The 21667-nt window shown below is 36.0% G+C and overlaps 2 protein-coding genes and 1 long non-coding RNA gene across 15 annotated transcripts; 2 read left to right on the top strand and 1 right to left on the bottom strand.

Annotated features, from left to right (window-relative positions):
• The first annotated feature begins 5000 nt into the window (after positions 1-5000).
• LOC137743383 (kinesin-like protein KIN-14N) lies at positions 5001-10522 on the top strand. The gene is made up of 16 exons (XM_068483267.1): positions 5001-5702; positions 5864-6008; positions 6086-6195; positions 6279-6398; positions 6507-6689; positions 7037-7246; positions 7334-7408; positions 7540-7686; positions 7756-7894; positions 7984-8093; positions 8579-8740; positions 8894-9108; positions 9354-9435; positions 9558-9662; positions 9749-9853; positions 9943-10522. The coding sequence occupies exons 1-16, from the start codon at positions 5511-5513 to the stop codon at positions 10120-10122; spliced, it is 2280 nt and encodes a 759-aa protein (XP_068339368.1). The 5' UTR covers positions 5001-5510; the 3' UTR covers positions 10123-10522.
• On the bottom strand, positions 10449-11461 carry LOC137743385 (photosynthetic NDH subunit of lumenal location 3, chloroplastic-like). Its single transcript, XM_068483268.1, has 3 exons — positions 11116-11461; positions 10746-11032; positions 10449-10669 (listed from the first exon to the last, which is right to left on the bottom strand). The coding sequence occupies exons 1-3, from the start codon at positions 11390-11392 to the stop codon at positions 10571-10573; spliced, it is 663 nt and encodes a 220-aa protein (XP_068339369.1). The 5' UTR covers positions 11393-11461; the 3' UTR covers positions 10449-10570.
• Positions 11462-12947: 1486 nt separating this feature from the next.
• Positions 12948-18759, top strand: LOC137742466 (uncharacterized). Of its 13 annotated transcripts, none has more exons than XR_011069399.1 (13): positions 12948-13691; positions 14108-14140; positions 14429-14536; positions 14672-14825; positions 15330-15398; positions 15497-15588; positions 15928-15980; positions 16300-16590; positions 16678-16828; positions 16917-17114; positions 17426-17538; positions 18454-18500; positions 18740-18759. It is a non-coding gene; the product is annotated as an uncharacterized lncRNA (long non-coding RNA). The 13 variants fall into 13 exon arrangements; XR_011069404.1 differs by having other exon boundaries at positions 16421-16590; XR_011069403.1 differs by having other exon boundaries at positions 12948-13126; positions 13259-13691; positions 15928-16590.
• Positions 18760-21667: the final 2908 nt, after the last annotated feature.

The raw sequence follows: 21667 nt of genomic DNA on the forward strand, positions 1-21667 counted from the left end.
GACCACGTGCACGCAATTCATCATTGACAAAGCAAGTTACATCACGTGAATGCTCACTAATTATTAAGTTGCATACCGTATTCATTCATTCTCTTCTTTATTCACGGCTTCCCTTTATTTAAAGTAAGTAATTTAAAATGCAATATATTCTTTTTCAGCATAAAATGCATTCTTTTGAAACAAGCCAAGCCATACCTAGATGAACATTATTAGTTGTTATTGAGAAATGAACATGGAACAAATAAGCTCTTAAATAAATTTATAAGATTTTTGAGGCTTTTTTTTCCCTCTTGAAAATGAGAAGAAAAGAGAAAGAACGTATAGAACCTCAGATACAAGGGAAAAAAAAAATCTCAAATTTGATCAATTGAACACAATTTGAATTTTGACCAGTGGGTTCATTCTTAACTAAGATCGATCGATATATTGAACCTAACACTTAAATAAATCTCATAATCTCCAAAGTCTATATGTGTATATATTTTAAAATTTGACTGATGTGCACGGTGCACCGGCATGACATTATGACGCCTCAGTGTGTTTAGTGATTACATTTTACTTATTAATTAAAAAGGCAAGCTATGAACATCAAAATAGACAGAAAGAACATAATTACCTCTTTATTCCCTTTGGTAAAGTCACCAATCCATATTTAATCAGCAGCTTCTAAGCAAGAAAAGTCATCATGAATCATGATAGCGCATATATCACCTTGAAATATGATATCTTTTTCTTTTAATTAATCATTATATAAAACATTAGCATAGCATGCACGTTTGGCATATTATCTTTAGAGAGAGATCTAGTTTACGTGATAAGTCTTCAATAGTTCAGATTACTAGGTAGTCTGACTTTATATTCATTAGATTGGCAAATAAGTAAAAATATTGTTTTCACAATTCAAACTTGACCATTCATTTCCCGTATTATTGTAGAAAATCTACTAATTTATGAGAGTAGCTTAATTATATAGAACGAGTTTACTAGCATCATGATATCTCGAATAAATAATGCAATGTATTATTGGACTCGAGTCATTATAGTAGCAATATATCCATAAAACACATGATATTATATTTATTGGTCAAACATCATAATGATGGTAAACACATGATATTATATTATTAAACTGATACATCATAATGATGACAAAATGAAACGATGGCTATTAAAGAAGCTTCCAGAAAAGGACCATATAATTATCATCAGAAAGTCACCGACGAGAATGCAGCTGAGCACCAAGAAACGAAAAAGCAATATTACCAACACAGCTAATTGCACCACACCACCATGCATGATGGGAACTTGTCTCCCTTCGTTTGTTACAAAAGAAAACTGGTAGAAAAGCTTTTCCGGGAAAAATTATAAAAGTGAAATACTTGACCTTCATTTGACGCAAGGGAAAAAGATAAATACAGTTTTTTAAATTCTTAAGGTTTTATCCGGGTGGAAAGTCAGGGAGCCAGAGCTGGCCTTTGGTTGCTTCAGCTACATCAAAAGAGATCATCACATACACACACACACACACACACACACATATATGTACATATATATTTATTTATATATGGTTGCCAAGAATATGACAATTACTATAAGAAATTAAGAAATTAGTTGCACCAAATGTTTCTTTAATCTAAGAATTATCATCTAAAGTTGAATTATTGGGTTAATTATTAATCATTCTTTGTGTTTTAAATTTGATGAAAGATAAAATACTACATAATCATTATATGTAGGTCTCCTAACTGTACCTATAGCTCAATTCCCTACCAAACCATGATGTAGAAATATAAGTTAGGCCAAGTTACTAATATTTTTTTGTTGAGATAATTTTTACAATGCGCGAGAGTTATAATAAAGAGGATAAAAATGTGCCCAGTGAGGGAGGCTGACTAGAAACTTGACCTCCAATTTTTTTTTTTTTTTTGTTTTTTTGTTGAATTGGACGGTTTTGAATCTTTAACCTAACATACTCACATACATCCTCACCACTAGGAGTACTTTAGTGACTTGAAAAATACAGTCTTTCAATAGAACGTCCAAAATAAAGTCAAGTAACACCTCAAACGACTCAATACAATCTACAATAGAAAAAACATACTTAATCAAGCCAATCAGAGCTCGCTTGAAAATTGTGACATCCCACATCGCCCAGGAGGGTGATCCTTAAATGTATATTCTCATCCCTACTTAGCACGAGGCCTTTTGGGAGCTCACTGGCTTCGGGTTCCGTTGAAACTTCGAAGTTAAGCGAGAAGGGGGCTAGAGCAATCCCATAATGGATGACCCACTGAGAAGTTGGTCGTGAGTTCTCAAAAACAAAACCGTGAGGGAATGGTAAGCCCAAAGCGGACAATATCGTGCTATGGTGGTGGAGCGGGCCCGGGAAGTGATCCGTCCCGGGCCGGTGACATCCCACATCGCCAGGAGGGTGATCCTTAAATGTATATTCACATCTCTACTTAGCACGAGGCCATTTGGGAGCTCATTGGCTTCAGGTTCCGTTGGAACTCCGAAGTTAAGCGAGAAGGGGGCTAGAGCAATCCCATGATGGGTGACCCACTGTGAAGTTGCTCGTGAGTTCCCAAAAACAAAACTGTGAGGGAATGGTAAGCCCAAAGCGGACAATATCGTGCTACGGTGGTGGAGCGGGCCCGGGAAGTGATCCGTCCCAGGGCGGGATGTGACAATTTGGTATCAGAGCTTAACCCTGGTCGCGAGTGTGCCGACAAGGACGTCGGGCCCCTAAGGGGGGTGGATTGTGACATCCCACATCGTCCAGGAGGGTGATCCTTAAATGTATATTCTCATCCCTACTTAGCATGAGGCATTTTGGGAGCTCACTGGCTTTGGGTTCTGTTGGAACTTCAAAGTTAAACGAGAAGGGGGCTAGAGCAATCCTATGATGGGTGACCTACTGGGAAGTTGCTTGTGAGTTCCCAAAAACAAAACCGTGAGGGAATGGTAAGCCCAAAGCGGACAATATCGTGCTACGGTGGTGGAGCGGGCCTGGGAAGTGATCCGTCCTGGGCCGGGATGTGACAAAAATGCTTTTAAAATATCTGACAAATAATATAATAAGTGTTCATTCAAATATTCGACATGTCTCTCACAATTTATTGAATAAATAAAATGCAAAACAGAAATTATCTAGTTTTCATCTAAGTAAGAGTGGTGACCTAGGTGGTCTAGGCGGGTGGCTAGACAGGTTTAGGCGTTCTTTCTCATTTTTTAAACACATAGGATTAATCCTAGTGGTGATCAACTACCTATTGGCTAAATGGAAAGTAAACTACCCTAGACAGGGTTTTTAGAATACTGATGCGCACACTATACATGTCACCTTTCGTCATTCGGTCGACAAATTTAACAAGGAGAAAACTTGATATAGGTCCCATTTTTTTAAGCTAATATTAGGAATAGTTTAGTTTATTAAAATAAGTCCGATTCCTTGAATTTAACGATAAGATTTACTATAAGAATTAAATTTCTTTCTAATTATCTCTCTAATTATTATATATATATATATATATATATATTTTTTTTTTGTTATTTCTTATTCTCCTTCATGCTCTACACCCCCAATTCATAGGTGTGATTTTTAATTTTTATAATCAACCTATATCAAAGGTTAATTGTATTTATCTACCTATATGACATATTATTTTCTACAATCAATCTGTATCCAGATTAATGTGTCTTACTTGTAGGTACATTATGTTTTTATACTTTTTAGTCAGGTTTCATATCTCGGTCATATATATAATATACATTAATATGTTTGTTATTATATTAGTTTATGTTATTATGTTAGTTTGTTGTTAGAAGATATTAAGTAGATTTTTCGAAATTAGAAGATGCATGAAATTATAAGTTTTAATTTATTTATAATATTTTAAAAAATATAAATTTATTATAAAAAAATAAAAGTGGAGAAAAGATTATGCCGGACTTAACCTAATAGCTATGTTGATTTTTAGACCAAGATCTAAATGCCTCTTTAACAAATTGAATTTTATTGCAAGTACCTCACATTTGTTATCACTTTTTACACCAAAAAATGTAGTTAAAATAAAAAAAAGGATAAATTAGGTTGCCATCCCTCATTTCTCCTTCTCATTAATTGAAACATTATTCCTTTTTTATTTTTGATCAAGGTCCCTTGACTTTTATTGATGTCATTATTTGAATATTAAATTATTTTACAAGTCATTATATGTCAATTTAAAATGGAAAAATTATTAATCATTTTCAAATATAATATTTTTAGTTTTTTTTCTTCATATATTTCTATTTATAATTTGTATCCTTTTTTTTTTTTTATAACTTATAACAATATTCTTTTAATTTTGAATTTTAATATGTACCCATATTTTCCATTTAATTTGTACCCATATTTTTGAATTTTAATAGGTACCCTCATTTTAAATTTAATTTGTATCAATATTTTTTATGAACATACCCATGCTAATTATATGTGTTTATTTTATATTTTAAAATATATAAATTATTACTTGCACTGTATTAATAATTACGTGGGTATATATTTTTTTTTGCTAGAACTATGTGAAGAACAAATTAGTCTATTATTGATTTTTAAGTAATTGTTATATTTGTAACAATATTATTTGGATTTGTTTAAATATCATAATTTGTGGAATATCGAATGCATAAATACATGAGTTAAATCCCTTAAATGATGCTAGGGACCTTGATCAAACTATTTAAATAAATAAAATCTTATTCTAACAACTAGATTAATTAGGGACCCGAATAAAATGACCCATAAAAAAAGTGCATGAAACCTAAAAATCAAATTGGGCGCCTGGTACCGCAATTCAAAAACTTTCAAATACCAACGACCAACGGCAGTAAAACCAAACCTTACCCATTCCAACAAGCAACAGCCAATGATTAAATGAAATAATCACTACAAAAATCGAAATTGTACTGTTTTTTATTTATTTATTTAAATTTAATACAAAAATGTAAAGATTTGTTTTCCCTGAGAAACAACAAACGCATAAAGAATTCAAATTATATTGCGGTCTCTGGGTTTCTTGCTTGTAGATCATCCATCTTCCTGCTCGGTGAAGCAACGGCTGAGATTTTATTGTTAGCTTTGAACGCAATCCATGGCCCCACACAGCATCACTTTCTGAACTCTCTCTCTCTGCTTATTCAAATAGTTTTCAAGAGAGAGATTTAGTAGGCTTCATTTCCCACAAGATACAATACAACCCCATCCCATTTGTTTGTCACATATGGGTTCTTGGAATCCGCGCTCCAATTTGTTTACTTGGTGGATTTTTGCTTCTGGGTTTCAGCAGAAAGAGAGCTAGGGCACCCAATTTCGCACTCACGAAACGTTTGGATCACTTTTCACTTTTGGGTTGCTTTTGTTTTCACCGTTCTTTTCTGGGTTGTTCTTGAAGATTGTTGCTTTTTTTCTTGGAAGTGTTGGGTTGGTGAGATGAAGTATTGAAGTGGGTATCTGAAAAGTGGCGAAAATGGTGGGCACTGCGCAAAATTGGAGGGTCCGGCACGCGTTCTCGGTGGTGAACGGGGGCCAAGACTTGGGTCCGAGCAGCGCTCCGGCGAGTAATGCCGGTTCCGAGAGCGGTGGTATTGAGTTTACCAGAGAGGATGTTGGCGCATTGTTGAATGAGAGACCCAAAAGGAAGGACAGATTCAGTCTCAAGGTCTGAGCTTTCACTTCTTAATTTTATTTATTATTATTAATTTTGTTTGCTCTCAGAAATTTGAATGAATGATTTTTTGAATTTTTTTTGGATTAGTTTACCTGAGATGGGTTTTGGGTATTTCTCAACCTTATGGAATTTTTTGTTAATTGATTATATAGGAAAAATGTGAGACACTAAGTGAGTATGTTAAAAGGCTGAAACTTTGCATAAAGTGGTTCCAAGAGCTTGAGGAAAGCTACTTGTTAGAGCGCGAGAAGTTAGAGAATGATGTACAAGTGTCAAAGCTGCAACGTGATGAAATGGGTATGAATACCATCTTTTGTGTGTTTGAATTCTCAATGAAGTTGTTTACTAGAGTAATTATGTTTGTTGGATTGCAGGGATCTTACTGAAAAACAAGGAAGAAGAATTGAATTCGATTATTGTGGAGCTCAGGAAAAACTATGCTTCTTTACAAGAGAAATTTACGAAAGAAGAGTTGGATAAGATGGTAAGTAGGTGGGTTTGATGTTCATTGTGGATGAGTTCGATTAATTTCTGTAGATTATTCAATGTTTGAAATATGTCTGTCAGGCTGCAATGGAATCTCTCACTAGGGAAAGAGAGGCTAGACTTGAAATTGAGCGATCACAAAAATCCCTCTCGGATGAGCACGCGAGAGTTCAAAGAGAGCTTTCAAGTGCTACTCAGAAGGTAAAGTAGAATGTGCATTCCTTTCCTTCTTTTGCTTCCATGTTGACTGGTATGGAGTTTCCTTACAAATGCTTTAATCTGAAAATTGTTCTTTTGGGAGCTCTGCAGATAACTTCACTGAATGATATGTACAAACGATTGCAAGAATACATTGCAAGCTTGCAGCAGTACAACAGTAAACTGCACAACGACCTCTCTACAGTTGAGGAAGACTTTAAGCGTGTAGAGAAGGAAAAAGTTAGTATGGTGGAGAACCTGAGCATGTTAAGGGGTCAGCTTTCAGTGTCCAGAGTGAGTTTCTTATCTTGAATTGTTTCTATTTGCATAAGGAATTTCTCTCATTATGCATCTACAAATCTGACCTCCGTGTTCTCCTAAGTAGGCATCTATTGAAAATTCTACATAGGGTGGTGTTAGTTGTATGTTGTATGATTCGCATTATGATCAAATGTTCTTGAAAAAGATCGTACATTGTTCTGTAGTTCTGACTTTTGTGTCTACAGTGCATTTTAGATGGGTAAGAAGTGGGTCAAATAGTATGAAATTTAAAGTTGGGTTTCCCCTTCCTGCATATTCTTTCAAATCTTTGTTTCTGAAAATGAACTGTTTCAAACTTTTATTTGATGGATGACATACAGCAAACTCAAGATGATGCTATAAAGCAGAGGGATGCTCTGGTAAATGAAGTTGCATCCCTTAGGATGGAGTTGCAACAAGTGAGAGGTGATCGGGATCAACATAAACTCCAAGTGCAGACCCTAACAGCTGAATATACGATGTACAAAGAATCCACCGAGAAATCTAGTTTTGAGCTGGATGACCTCAGATCAAAATACACTGAACTGGAGGTCATTTATATAATTCTATCTGGTAGTTCTGTGGGTTTTGTTTCCGATAGTGTTTATTAACATGCTATAGTGGCGGGTATTCTTCAGGTAAGATGTCTGTCTCAGAGTGACCAGATAAGGACATTGAAGGACCAACTAATGATTGCAGAGGAGAAAGTACAGGTGATAATATCTGGTTCTTTTGTGACTCAGAATAATACGGGTTATCAACATTGTTGATGGGGAATGCAATGTTGAACCACTTATTCATCATGTTGATTGAACGTGCTAAGTATAGATATGTTTTCTTCCAGATGTCCGACTTATCTACAATGGAAACAAGAACTGAATATGAAGGGCAAAAGAAACTTATTAGTGAGTTACAGACTCGCCTGGCAGATGCAGAATTCAAACTTATTGAAGGAGAAATGCTGCGTAAAAAGTTGCACAACACTATCTTGGTAAATCTTTTGCCTCAACTTTTTTATCTTTACATTTGCTTTCAGCTTATAAATTCTCTCATTCTATAGGAACTAAAAGGGAACATCCGTGTATTCTGTCGAGTGCGACCTTTGTTGGCGGATGAAGACTTAAGCCCTGAAGGGAAGGTCATCTCTTATCCAACATCAATGGATGCTCTTGGACGGGGCATTGATTTAGTGCAACCTGGTCTGTTAAGCAATAGTAGATAGCTTTCTCTTTTAGGCTGTCCTATTCTCTGTTATTCAAACTCACATATTGCCTGTATTTGTCATCAGGGCAAAAACATTCTTTCACATTTGACAAAGTTTTTATGCCTGAAATATCACAAGAAGATGTGTTTGAAGACATTTCACAGCTTGTACAAAGTGCTCTTGATGGTTATAAGGTGATTAAAAGTTTGTTATCTTGTTTAAGTTACCATTTTCATTTCATACAAAGCAATGCCTTTATCGTTTAGTTTTCTCAATTCCTTTCCAACTTTGTCTTATTAGTTTTGGTAGAAAAGCTTTCAATTTGTAGCAACATTTAACTTTATATGCATGTATACTATATGCTTCATCTATGATCTTTAAAAAAAATTTCATTCAATATGTGAAGATAGATGCATCCTGTATATTTGTTCGAATGTTATCACATTTTTGTTTCCTTTTTTACAAATTGATAACCTGATGTGTTGGCAGTGCAATATATGAATGTATCTGGTGCATAAGCTTGCATGTATGTGCTTTTGCGTCTTTAGGAATTAGGAGTGTATATTGTATTTGGTTAGAAGTGCATATTCTTTTGCATTCACTTTATTGGTTTTTTATATATCCCTTCATCGTTTGAATTGTGCACTCTTAGCCTGATGATAGTGGCTTCTTGTTTCAGGTTTGCATTTTTGCCTATGGTCAAACAGGATCAGGGAAAACCTATACCATGATGGGTCAGCCAGGAGATCCAGACCAAAAAGGATTGATTCCTCGTTCATTAGAACAAATTTTTAAAACCAGACAATCTCTTCAACCACAAGGTTGGAAATATGAGATGCAGGTGAGGGGAATCTCTCTCTCTCTCTCTCTCTCTCTCTCTCTCACACACACACACACACACACACACACACAATTAGTTTAGTTCTGTGAATGCATCAAATGAATATATTCATTTCAGATGTAATTTTCTTTTTTGTTTGACAAATATGTGTAGGTGTCGATGTTGGAAATATATAATGAAACTATTCGTGATCTGTTAGCACCCAATCGATCATCTTCAGATATGTTGCGAGAAAATGGTACTGGTGGAAAGCAATATACAATCAAACACGATGCAAATGGGAACACTCTTGTCTCTGATCTTACCATTGTGGATGTGCGCACTGCTAAAGAGGTCTCATATCTCTTAGAACGGGCTGCACATAGCAGGTTTCTATATCTAACTATTGACTCCTGTTTTTTTGTTGGAGAAATTTGGTTGTCTAAATACAACATATAACTAGTCTTCCAATGCATGTTTCTGTATCTTTTTAACTTTCCCCAGCAGTACTAATGCTTAACAGTGGGGATCTAACTCTAACTCAATGAAAAATGGAATTGCTGATTTTGTTTAAAGGATGAAAATTGCTATTGAAAGAAAGGCGCTTACTTATCTTCTACTTTGTTCCTTTCAGGTCTGTAGGCAAAACTCAAATGAACGAGCAATCTTCAAGAAGCCATTTTGTTTTCACACTACGAATATCTGGTGTTAATGAGGTAGGCAACATCCATTTTCTCTGCAGATACTCTTCTGTATGCAAAAATTAATTTTCTGGCTTTATCTTTTTTCATATTTTTGTTATAGTGTTTACTTTTCTTAACTTACCATCTCATTGTAGAGCACTGAACAACAAGTACAAGGTGTCTTGAATCTTATTGATCTTGCTGGGAGTGAACGACTTTCCAAGAGTGGGTCAACGGGGGACCGACTGAAAGAAACTCAGGTATTTTATGAAAACCTTTGTAGTCAATTTCGTTTATATGTTACTTATTTTTCGTTTATGGTAATCGTTTTTTCCCCTGAAATCAGGCCATCAACAAAAGTCTGTCATCTTTAAGCGACGTAATATTTGCCTTGGCAAAGAAGGAGGACCATGTACCATTTCGGAACTCAAAGCTTACATATCTTCTTCAGGTTGTTTACTTGTTTAAGTTTATTTTTAAAACATCCCATCGTATCTTCTTGAAAGGTAAAATTCTAAACTCTTATGAAATTTTGACCAGCCATGTCTAGGAGGAGACTCAAAGACATTGATGTTCGTAAACATTTCTCCCGATCCCTCCTCAGCAGGTGAATCACTCTGTTCGCTTCGCTTTGCTTCACGGGTAAACGCTTGTGATATTGGGGTTCCACGACGTCAGACCAACATGCGGCCTCCAGATTCACGTATAAGCTATGGCTGATCTTTGATCGAAGATTTCTTTTTTGATTTAAAGTAACCAGTGGTTTGTATTACGTTCCAGTAGTATCATAAAGCGAAGTTTGAGAGTGGTTCTAACATAGGCTTATCTGTATAGTGAAGAAATAGGGCGTGCATCAGTACACTCGGAAAATTCTCTATTCAACTAGTGATTTGATTGAGCTTCATTTCTCAGTAATTTTTCCTCTTGAGTGTTCTGTAGTAATGCTTGATTGCTTGTTGTATGTCGATGAAGTAAAACTGACTAGAAGCGGAAAACAGAGTCCGTGTTCCTAGTCATAAGCTCGAAAACTCATAACTCAACCATCATGTACAAGTTCTATGCTTTTACATTTGCAGATTCAGTTTGACAGAGTATGAACTTACACATCGGTACAAATAAATTTGCAGTTGGACTAATATGCTCTATCAGATGAACAGATTTTAAGAATTCACGCCATTCGATCCATGACCTCTTGGAGAATAACTGTTGTGTCTTTATAGTATGTTTCTGTCTGAAGCAGGTCGCGCTGCTTCACGGCACCATCAAGCTGTTGACATATTGGAAAAGAGTTTAAACATTTCTCCAGCGGCAAACAATCTGAATTAAGTTCATTTTAACGTTACCTTTTCGACCGTGTCAAATAATCTGTTAGCAAGATCAGTAAGGGGCTGTTTCTCATCCACTGGAGCTGCAGAGATTACTCGATCGAAATCAAAGTACATGAATGTGGATTTTAGCCGCAGATACCTTCGAACATAGTTTAATGTATCTTTTGCAATCAAATCCGCCATTGCCAGAAGATCAAAAGCATATTTCTTAAGCCTGAACTTCCTCCCTTTCGTTCCAATATTTGCCATGTAGAGTCCCCTTTTCAGAAAAGATCGCGTTCCGGTCTTCTCATTTGCAATTTCTGCATCAAAACACATGGTTGGAGTGAATGACAATGCAGCAAATGTTGTAACACTAAACTGCTCTGTACGAAATTTAATTTACTGTTTTCAGCAGAAGGCACAGGCAGAGGGTCGTCGAGCCAGAACCCGTTGCCCTCAGCAAGAGAGACACCATTGCAGCAGTTTCCAACAAGTGCAATAGAGGCAAGGCCTAATGCAAGTCTTCTTGTAGTTTGTAGTGGCTGTTCCTGCAAACCTTCACTTTTCTTGCTCATAAAGCAAATAATGCTCGCTTTCTTTTGGGTTGTTTGTAAGCTCGGAAACCTTGGAATGACCGGCAGTGTTTCGGAGACTCCCTTTAAGTTTGCCAGGCGAGACATTGCAGAAGAATTGGCTGAGAAAATGGCAGTCTTGAGCAAACAGAGAGCGGGTTGCCAAGAATTTGAGCTCTATCCTTGTGCAAATTGCACGTTTGCTAAGGACCACCAGAAGGATATCCTCAGGAGAAGGGATAATTTGGTAATTATATACGGCCCGATATATGCTTAAGCCCACATGGGCCCTTACCAGAAGATTATGCAAACAAATTTTTGGCATGACGATATTATCTACATTAAGATGTAGAAAAATGGGCTAAGACTTACATTGGACTAGTAATAATGTGATTCAAAATTTTCTTTTGTGTGGTCAATTTTCGTTAGGTACTGTTTATATTTAATTTTACATAAAAATTTTAAAATAATTTCTAACTGCATAATGTACGATAAATAGACACAATTGATTAATCATTTAAATTCCCACAATTAGGATCTGGATGGGATCCTATTCCGACCACAAGAGTGGTTGACTTCCACTATGGCACAAGTCCTTGATTTTTTTTTTTTTAGGGAACTTTAACCAAAAGCTCCCTGTACTGTTCGCTTTAACGAAAAATCATATTTTTACATTAAAAAGTCAATCCTAGTACTATTCACTTTATCTTTTATTTTGTCCTCATCGTTAAAACTCAAAGTTTTCAAACCATTTTCATTAGTTTTTTTTTTAATTTTTTTTAATGGAACGCGCATTTTGTCAGAGAAAAGATTTTCACCAACCATTTTGCTTTTGGAGTAAGATTCTCTCTCCTCTTATTACCATCTCCTTCCATCCCCTCTTCTCACACTCTTCTTTTTGCTTTATTCTCTATATAAAAAATTCAAAACAGGATGTAGATGTAGCGTAATCGTAACTATTTAAATAAGAGGGAATGAAAGGAGAGAGAGAGATTAGAAAGGGAGATAATCCTACTCCTTTTCTTTTTCTTCACATTAATTTTTATCCTTTAATTTGTTTGGCTTTATTTAATTTAATTGCCGAAAAGTAGAGAGAAGTGTATAGAGAGAAAAACTGATTCGTGAAACCCATTTCACTTTTATTACTCCATCTTCCCTTTCCATTTGCACACACACATTTTAGTTTTGATCAAATGAAAAGAGAAACTTGAACTTGGATTGTTTTCAAAAAGGATGTCGTCATCCATATATATATTTTTATTTTTCATATATTTCTCTTATCTTCTAATTGTTTGATCGATTGAATTGAAGAAATCAATGGATAATAATTAACATTTCAAAAATTAGGAGGAGACCACTAAATGAAGAGCTACATAAAGCGAATATTTATTGTTTTTTCTTGAAAGTAATATGCAAATTATCTATTCTAAAACTGAGGAGCAATTGACTGTTCATTGGGCTACAGTCAATTGTTTGCCCCTCGATTTCACGCTATTTACAACAAAACCATCAGATCTGGGCTGGGTTAGGAAGGTAATTCCCAAAAGTTAGGTGGTAATTGTGTCCGTAGGATTGAGCCGAATTTCACTTTATTTACAAAATTGCCATCGCCTTTTCTTTCCCTCTTTCTCTCTCCCTGCTCTCTCGATAACCATCCATCAAATCCCCCATTCTTCCCTTTTCTCACTCTGTAACCCTAGCACCGTTTCTCTCTCATTTCTCTCAAATTCGAGACTTCTCTCTCCATTCTCTCAACCTAGCCCCAGCGCTGCTCACCCCATTCCTCTTCATAATCTCAGTTAAATCCATCGTCATGGGACCTTCTTCCTCAGACCTTCATGTGTACGTTACCTTTTCATCTAAATTAGGATCAGGGTTCTGAAATTAATTTCCCCCCAATTTTCCCTCTCTCTTTGCAATGGAAGAACATCCATCGTCTTCCTCATCTTCTTCTTCTGCTGCTGCTTCGACCAGTAGGAATACTTCAGGCGGTGCTGCTGTTGCTGCCACTGCCGCTATGACGTTTGAGAGCTTCGCAGGTTCGGGAGGAGGACGATGACAATCAGTGCTACCAACACACCCATTTCTGGCATCCGGAGCTGGAGCAAAACCACGAAATCGGCACTTCGTACGGTGGTAATATGCCGATGAGGTGTCAACATGATTACATATGACACGTGGCGTGGTCCTGCATCATCGCCCTCCTCACCTTCTGGTTCTTTGGTTTGTATCCAATTGTCAGATTATATTTTGGAATTTTGATGGCAATTCATTATTTGATTATCCATAATTTGATGGTAGTTGGATGTTCTGCAACATAACCCCTTTTTTTTGCTCTCTATAAAAGTTGTTTTCGTTCTAATTTTACCATTTTCTATTTTTTACTTATAGGCCTGCTGCTTTTGCGGTGAGGAATTCGAAGGATATGTGCTTCTGAGCAATTCCTAGGCACTAATCACTCACCATATCCTTTTCCACTTACTGGGATTTTCTTAGTTTGAACTATTTTCTTCAGTTTAATTCAAAACTTAATAGTTATTTAAAGTGTTTTATTCATTTTTACAATTACTCTCATAAATTGTACCTGATTTGTGGTTTGGTGGGATTGAGGTGATGGGGACGATACGTGAGGTTGCAGCCATAAGATATAGGGCCTACGCGCGGGGTTTAGGGGTTTCACGGGGGGAGAGTTCCAGAGGGAGGGGGTGCACACGTGAATTGCAGAGGGAGAGGGAGAGGGAGAAAGAGGGGGAGTAAGGTTGCTGATTTGCTATATTCAAGTTCTTTATTTATTTATTTATTTATTTTTGTTTTTTGTGACAGGTTGAGAATGTGAAAGCTTTGCTGGAGGTGGAGGTGAGAAGTTTATTTTAATTCATGATTTATTGTTGTTGTTGTTTTTTTTTTTTTAACTTTATTTTTATGGGATTGTGCTGTTCTGGGGAAACAATATTAAATTGAAGTAAAGTTTAGATATTTCTGTAATTGGGATTTAGAGTAAGAGATGAAGAACTGAAAGTGATTGCAAAATTAAAAGCTTAGAACTTTTTTGATTTGGAAGCTAATTTTAAATTCAGTTAGCTGATTAATTAATAGAGAAGCGTATAATGAATGTGTGATATGTTTTTCACTGCATATGAGTAGACATGAATACTGCTTCAGCGGCAGCAGCTGCTATATAATGGTAGGGAGCTGAAGAATTCTGAGATGCTGGGTGCTCTTAATGTCTGAGATGCTGAGTCTGCATTCTACGTAACTTTTCTTGCAGTTACATGCTGATGAAATATAATTGAATTTTTTTCATTCCCTTCTTTTTTTGAATGCAGTTACATTTATATGATGATTTGCAGCATATATTCATCTTTTGGTTTCTAATTCTTCATGCAGTCTAAGCCATGAAGGATTTGATAAACCCACAATTGATAACAATGTGCGGCCGCACCAACGGTTTTGGACAAGGGGTGCCCGAGATAGGATTTAGGAGATTTGGTTTAGGGTTTGCGGAGAGAAAGAGATAGTGGGTGATGGTGAACAGGCGCAAGTATGGTCCCTTAGTCCGGGATTCACTCTTCATCGTCCATACTCTGTTGCATGCTCAGATAATTGTCTTTCAATTATATTTTGTACTAAAATCTCTGTTTTTTTATTGTTTCTTGCATTTATATCTGCGTGAATGTGCTGATTGAAAGCCCAAAAAAAAAAATCCAAATCTTTTTGTACTGTTTTGTTAGGATAGGCAACATGGTTTTTGGGTTTTTTTTTTTTTTTTTTTTTTTTTTTTTTTTTTTTTTTTTTTTTTTAAATCGATTGGGGGATTTTCTGGCCGTCTATTTATTTGTTTGCCCTTTGGTTTGTTTTTCATTCTGGGTTCCCCTCTTTCATTAGAGAGTACAAAAATTCCAAGGGTAAACATCCAATCCCTTGCTTCGCTTTTCTGTCCATAGCCAAGAATTGGTGAAATAAGTGTGGTTCTTGGATCTGCGGTCTGAAACAAGAAAATTGTCTATTCTCTGTGCCAACTAATGTATCTGTGATTTCTTTGCAGGACGCTACTGCAACACTCAAGTCCGTTTGGAAAATGGAGAGCACACGACTTAAGGATCTCGGACCCAAGGTAAAATTTAATAATCTCTGGCTCCCTTGACTAATGTACGCTTGCATGCACTAGATTTGTGAATTTTAATTATGCATTTGCACTCTCTGTGCCAAAAGTTTTTAGATCCGAAGCGGTCAGGATGAGAACGATTTGGAGCAAGTGACTCAAAAAGTTAAAATTCGATATCAAAATTAATGGAAACCCATTGGTATGATTTCTTCATCTGAAATTTTTGATTGCCCAATTGGTTGTTTCATCAATTAATTGTGTGCAAACGTTTGTGTAATTTTTTTGCTTCTTCCAATTAAATGGTAAGATCAAATTAAGCTAAGAACTTTGGATTTTGTAAATGTTGTGTAATTAAATTATTCATATTATCAATTAATTTTGATCAAACATTTCTGGGTAGTTGTTAATTTCCCTCAATATTTGATAATAATTAAATTAAAGCTGAGAACTTTGTATTTTGTTCATTACCTGCCGTAGATTTTACTTGACAGAGAAAATGTAGTTTCCTTGATATTATTCATGTTTTGTTTTCTTTCAGATCCGGTTGTAATGGGTCTCTTTGGAAAAACAATTCTTAAGACCAATTGTGAGGTTTGTTCTTATATAGTACATGAGTGTCTTTATAATTCTTTTGCACAGTTGTTAGTATTTGTTGTTATGATTGGTGTTGTCCTACATTTTGGCCTGAAGAAAAGGAGACACTACTTTTGATAAACCATATTGAGAGTGAGGGAATCTCCTTTGGACCTGGTCATGTTGGAGTATATTTCTACTAACTTGGTACACTATGGAAATTCATGGACTCTTTTACTTGCCCCTTTTTATATGTATTTGTTAATTACATGACAAAGTTTTCAATCCGCTGCATCGCGTGGGCATGAATAAGGAATTGGCCTGTTCATGGCTACAGTAAAACAAATGCCCCTCGATTTCACCTTATTTGCAAGAAACCCATCAGATTTGGGGTGGGTTGGAAGGGTAATTATGAAAAGATAGGAGGGTAATTTTGTCCGTGGGATTTGGGTGCCCAGCTATACACGTGTTGGGCTGACCATTACATCGGGTTGCATTCGTGGGATCAACGGCTGTGTGTGGTGGGATTTGGTGAGGGGATGGGTTAGAGAGAGCCTTTAGCTTGCAGGGAAGAGAAGGATGGAGAGAGAGAGAGCATGAAGAATTCCACTACTTCTCCTGAATGAGGGTTAGCTGTGCAATTCCAGTTCTCTCTCAAAAAAAAAAAAAAAACTCTGCTTTCGTCGCTCTCGACTTCTGCTTCTATCTCACACAGGGTAGGGTTGCTATCGGTCAGAAGGAATGGGTGTGAGATTCGGTGAGAGGAAGGAAGGTGAGGAGCAGGGAGATGGGCTCAAATAAAAACTTCCCCCCCTTCATAACCTATAGACTCAGCACTCATGGAATAATCATGGATTATTGTTGAGGTAATTTGATTGTTTCCTCTTTTGTAAGTTCTTTCTGTTAGTTTATTGTTTTTGAATTTTAATTTTTCTCTTTTCGGACTTGGAACAGTCGCCCTCGGGTGAGAGAATCATGATGTGACCATCATATTCTCTCTCATATCTCTCAACAACGAAATCGCGCAAGGCTTTGTCGATTTATGTCAACTCCAACCACGGCTAGCGTTGGGTTAGCTATCGACCACCCCCTTTCCACCTTCTTTTTCTTCTTCCGCTTCTCCCTGTGCATTCCAGTTTGATTTTAGCTCAGGTACGAATAGTGGAGTGAGAGTGTTTGGTTTTTGGCTTAGCTGGTCTCACCTCTAAATTTTCAACCTTTACATGATTTTCCCAATTGAAAAACCCTAGAAATTTCTGGGTTTTACTGTAATTATTTAAATCATTGTCAAAAATTGATTTTTTTTTTCTTTTTCTTTTATGTTATGTAATTCACACTGGGGTCTCTGCATATGTATATGGGTTATCGTAGGAGAGTCTCAATTGGGGCTCTCAGCAACATAAAGCATCGAGTTTTGTCTTCAGAAATTCAAGACTCTTTTGTATATATTGGTGGAAATGCAGAGATGGGTGCTCTTTGTTGCTGCCCTTGCGTTGAGGAATTCCAAGAATATGCGCTTTCGAGCAATTCATAGGCATTGCTTATGTCTGAGATACTTCTTCCACCAGCTAAGTAGGTATAAAAGCCATGATCAACTCAATACTTTGTCGGTTCTCCCATTCAGGAACTCTCCTAGGAAATTTACATAGTTTTCTACTATCAGATGCATTTGGTTATATAAATGTTTTAGATTTATTGTCTGAAAAAGAAAGGGCAGTGGACCATAAATTGGCATGTCAATTGGAAACTGAGGAGCCTGATGCAACTAAACAAATCTGTCTGCTTTACTTCTAAAAATTTGTAATGTTAATGATGGCTACAAAGTAAACTGTTCGAAATCATCTATCAGTTTTAAGTTTCGGCCAATGTACTTGAATAGAAAGACATTTTCAAGGTTATTGTTAAATGAAAATGTTTTGTTTCTTAAGCATATTAGAAAAAAAAAAAAAATCATGTTTCATTCTGAGTTCCTGTTTTTTCCCAGTATGTCTAGAAGTATGAATTTTCCTTTTGATTGATTATACTACTGTGTTCTCTCTCTGTAATTTCTTTTTTTTCAATTTACAACACTTTTAAACATTGAAGAAAACCTAGGATTCTGTTTTTTTATTTTTTGTGTCAAAAAACCAAGGATTATAGTAAGGTTTTCAATTTACAAATGGTTTTTCTGTTCGGATTTTCTTTTTGTGAGTTTTGTGTATGAATTTGTAGCATGATCTTCCACTGCATCATCCAAATTTTGCATTTGTAAATTGTCAAAGAAAAACAAAGTATGAGGAAATTATAGGAGATTGTGTCGGCTTTGGCCATGAAGGATATCAACAGATTGTTCCCCCATATAGGTGATTAATCGTTTTTCAGTATGTGTTCTATTGGGATGAGAAAGTGAATGAAAAAAATGATTTTTTTATTTGTTGGTTGATTTGGGTATGGACTATGTATTAAATTATTATTTTATTTTATTTTTTTTGGAATTTTGTGTAATGTGTAGAACCAGCAATGCAAGAGCAGGATCTGATCAGTCATGCCCGAAAAGAGGTTTGTTTCTCAAATCACATTCATGAGTTTGATTATTAATGTAGTTTGGAAGGCTCTTCAACATGATTTTCTATTTTCTCCTTTCCAGCATTCTCTTTTTGGTTTTTGGAGTATGTATGTGATTTATAGTTGATCATAGAATAAAAATTAATAAACACGAGGTGCAGCAATTAATTTGCATCCTTATGACAACACATGTATGAGAGTGCATTCGATTTCAATGTGTGCATGTGTGACAGGATGTGCCTGCTTGCTGCTGTTTCTCGCGCTATTAATTTTTTTTGTGTGTGTTGATTTGATTAACAATTCAAGCGTATCTTTATTTTGTTGGTGTGTGTTGCTTAGCAGCCAGTTTTATATATTGGTTTTTTTATTTGGATTTATAGCACTGAGGGTATAGGTGAACAGTGAAGCGGTTTGTATGGGCTCATGTATCTTAAACATGTTGTGAGAAGTGAGGATTTTGTTTGAGTGTTTTAGACAATCTGAAGGAATATGTAGATACTATGATTTGGGGTTGCTTTCTTAAACCATGATAAAGCAGTCCAAGTAATTTTAACATAGATATCATTTTTTATGTAATGCATGAGTATATGAAATGTTAAGACGATAATATATCATGTGATTTAAAATTCAAAGAGAGACAATGAACCGTGTTTGATATTTTGTTTGTCTTGATTCGTTTAAATTTGGGTGTTTTTCAGTTGGATTCATGGGTTTTGTTTAAGATATCATTTTTGGTTTATGAATGGTTTGCCAATGCAGAAGTTTGCATCTTTTCTTTGTTGGATTCATGGGGTTTTCTTAAGCTTTCAAGTTTTTAGTTTTGATCAAGAAATTTTGGGTTTCATTTATTTTTCAAACTCGACACTTTTTTGTTAAGATTTTCTTTATACTTCAGTAACTGATTGCTTCTTTACCTGTAAATTTGACTTCTGTAAATTTTCAGGTTGTACCTGCAGCGAAGCGCGGACAATTTTTCTAGTATACTCTATGGAGAAGATGATTCGAACTTAATGGCCAAGTGACCCACATTTTCGAAATTTTCTTTTAAAGATATCATCCAATATTTTGGATATATTTTCTTGTATCCTAATCTTGTGAAAAAAAGTTCAATGCATTATAATTTAAGGGTTATCCACTTATTAAGGGTAAGACATGGACCAACCATTCAAGCGAGAAAACTGATAGGACAATCACTTCAAATTTATCTAATTTATGGGAAGGAAAATTCAAACTTGAATGCAAAAGGTGGACCACAAACAACGGGAGAGAGGATCCTCGCCGGATCCTCAAATCACATCCATCCATTGTACATTGTGCGGTTAGTTTTTGTCAGGTACTGTTTATATTCAATTTTAAATAAAAAAATTTACAATAATTTTTGACCGTATGATATATGATGAACAAATGTAATTGGAGGATCCCAAAATCCTCACAAAGAGGATCCGGCGAGGATCCTCCTGGAAACAACGGGACACAATTACTGGTAGCGGTACCATTGACCTTCAACATTATGATTGTTGAACTCGTAGAAGGGACTATAGTAGCCACAACAAAATATCATACCGTTGAAATCACTAGCAATCCCCATAGCTTGACTTACAGTACATGATGAGCGACGCAAAAACAATATCTTGTTTCCCAAGTTTTCAACCCTAGTCCAATCTTTTCGTGACCAATCAAACCGGTAAATATTCCAAGATCCATAACAGCCACCAGCTTCATTATCTACTGCCAAAGGCAGCTTCCAGCAAACTCAACTAGGAAATTTTGTGAACTGTTTTTAGAACGTACTCTTCGGGAGGCAGAAGAGTCCATGATCATCGACCAATAACCACGTGCCGCGTCAAAGGTATCCAACGTTAATGAAGAAGAAGAACCCTTACAAAGAAGACAACAAAAAATTCCATCCACATAGGCCACGTCCCTAACTTCGGTTGATCTTGAATGTTCGAATTTATAAACACTCCATCTTCAGTCTTTTGAGGTTACATGTGCTTATTCTAAAATTTTTGCTCTTGGGTTTATTAGTTAATTTAGTTTTCGCGATGAAAATAGTTTTTCACCACGGAAATAACACAATCAAGACAGGTTGGAGCCGTAGTGAAGGTCGCTACCAATGTACCTCTTCTCATGTGGAAAGCTAATGGAGGTAGCTCTATAAGCTCGTTGCGAAAAGGACTATAGAAAAGGAATGTTGTAGCTTTCGGCTCAAACTTTGCAAGTAACAACCAGCCATATTTCCAAGCACAAAGATGTGTAAACTTATCCGTAAGGCTCAAATGTATCACGTTTGTAATCGAGAACCTTTCCTTAGTCGACAAACCAAAGAGGCGAGCTACGGTCAAGGTTTCACCATTATTTTGGCTACAGCAGTAGTAAGAAGTTAAAGGTGGGTGAACTGTGCGTTGTTGAACCCATCCGTAACAGCTTGCTTATTTTTGCATACCGCACCAAAGCGAACAAAATAAACATACGAGAGACGTTCAGCCATTATGTGTAAGATATCCGTTGATAGATCAGACCATTCAGCCATAGGAGAATATGTTATTTCTTCCAGAACTCGACTATGAAAAGACTCTTTCTACTTGGAGGCCGTAAACGCCTACGAAAAGATTGCTTGGATTTATCATAGTTGTAGCCAGGGCTGCTGCCCTAGGGGCTCATTGTAATTAAGGTTTTTTTTTTAGTGAAAATAAACTAATTGCTCATGAAGCCCAGGCCCAAACGCAAGTTTTTTATTTTTTTATTTTTACTAAAGATACACTGAGCAAAAAATTAAAAGAAAAATTAATGGAAAGAGCTTGAAAACTTTGAGTTTTAACGATAATGATAAAATAAAGAGTAAAATGAATAGTACCAGGATTGAGTTTTTAGTGTAAAAATGTGATTTTTCGTTAAAGTAAACAGTACCATGAACTTTTCGTTAAAACTCCCAAAAATAAATTCGCATCGACTCGTTGTCCACAAATCAACTATTTATACATAAGCCACTAAATCATGAATAAAATTTGGATGCTCAACTGTTGATGAAAGCCCAAACACGTAAAAATTGAGTGGACCAAACATGTAAAAATAAAACAAATTTCTCTTCCCCGTGAGAGCTTTTCTCTTCCCTGTGAGAAACTTTCTCACCATTGTGTGAGACCTTTTCGTTCTCTTTG

This window comes from Pyrus communis, chromosome 8 (genome assembly GCF_963583255.1).
Source record: "Pyrus communis chromosome 8, drPyrComm1.1, whole genome shotgun sequence".
Classification (NCBI taxonomy): domain Eukaryota; kingdom Viridiplantae; phylum Streptophyta; class Magnoliopsida; order Rosales; family Rosaceae; genus Pyrus; species Pyrus communis.

What these genes read in the sequence shown, in the direction of transcription:
- LOC137743383 (XM_068483267.1), top strand. Translation starts at nt 5,511, where the DNA reads ATGGTGGGCACTGCGCAAAATTGGAGGGTCCGGCACGCGTTCTCGGTG. An exon ending in TTTCAAGTGCTACTCAGAAG is followed by an intron (nt 6,399 to 6,506) that starts GTAAAGTAGAAT and finishes GGAGCTCTGCAG; the next exon opens with ATAACTTCACTGAATGATAT. An exon ending in TTGCAGAGGAGAAAGTACAG is followed by an intron (nt 7,409 to 7,539) that starts GTGATAATATCT and finishes GTTTTCTTCCAG; the next exon opens with ATGTCCGACTTATCTACAAT.
- LOC137743385 (XM_068483268.1), bottom strand. Translation starts at nt 11,392, where the DNA reads ATGTCTCGCCTGGCAAACTTAAAGGGAGTCTCCGAAACACTGCCGGTC. An exon ending in TGTGCCTTCTGCTGAAAACA is followed by an intron (nt 11,033 to 11,115) that starts GTAAATTAAATT and finishes GTTTTGATGCAG; the next exon opens with AAATTGCAAATGAGAAGACC. An exon ending in TATTTGACACGGTCGAAAAG is followed by an intron (nt 10,670 to 10,745) that starts GTAACGTTAAAA and finishes ATATGTCAACAG; the next exon opens with CTTGATGGTGCCGTGAAGCA.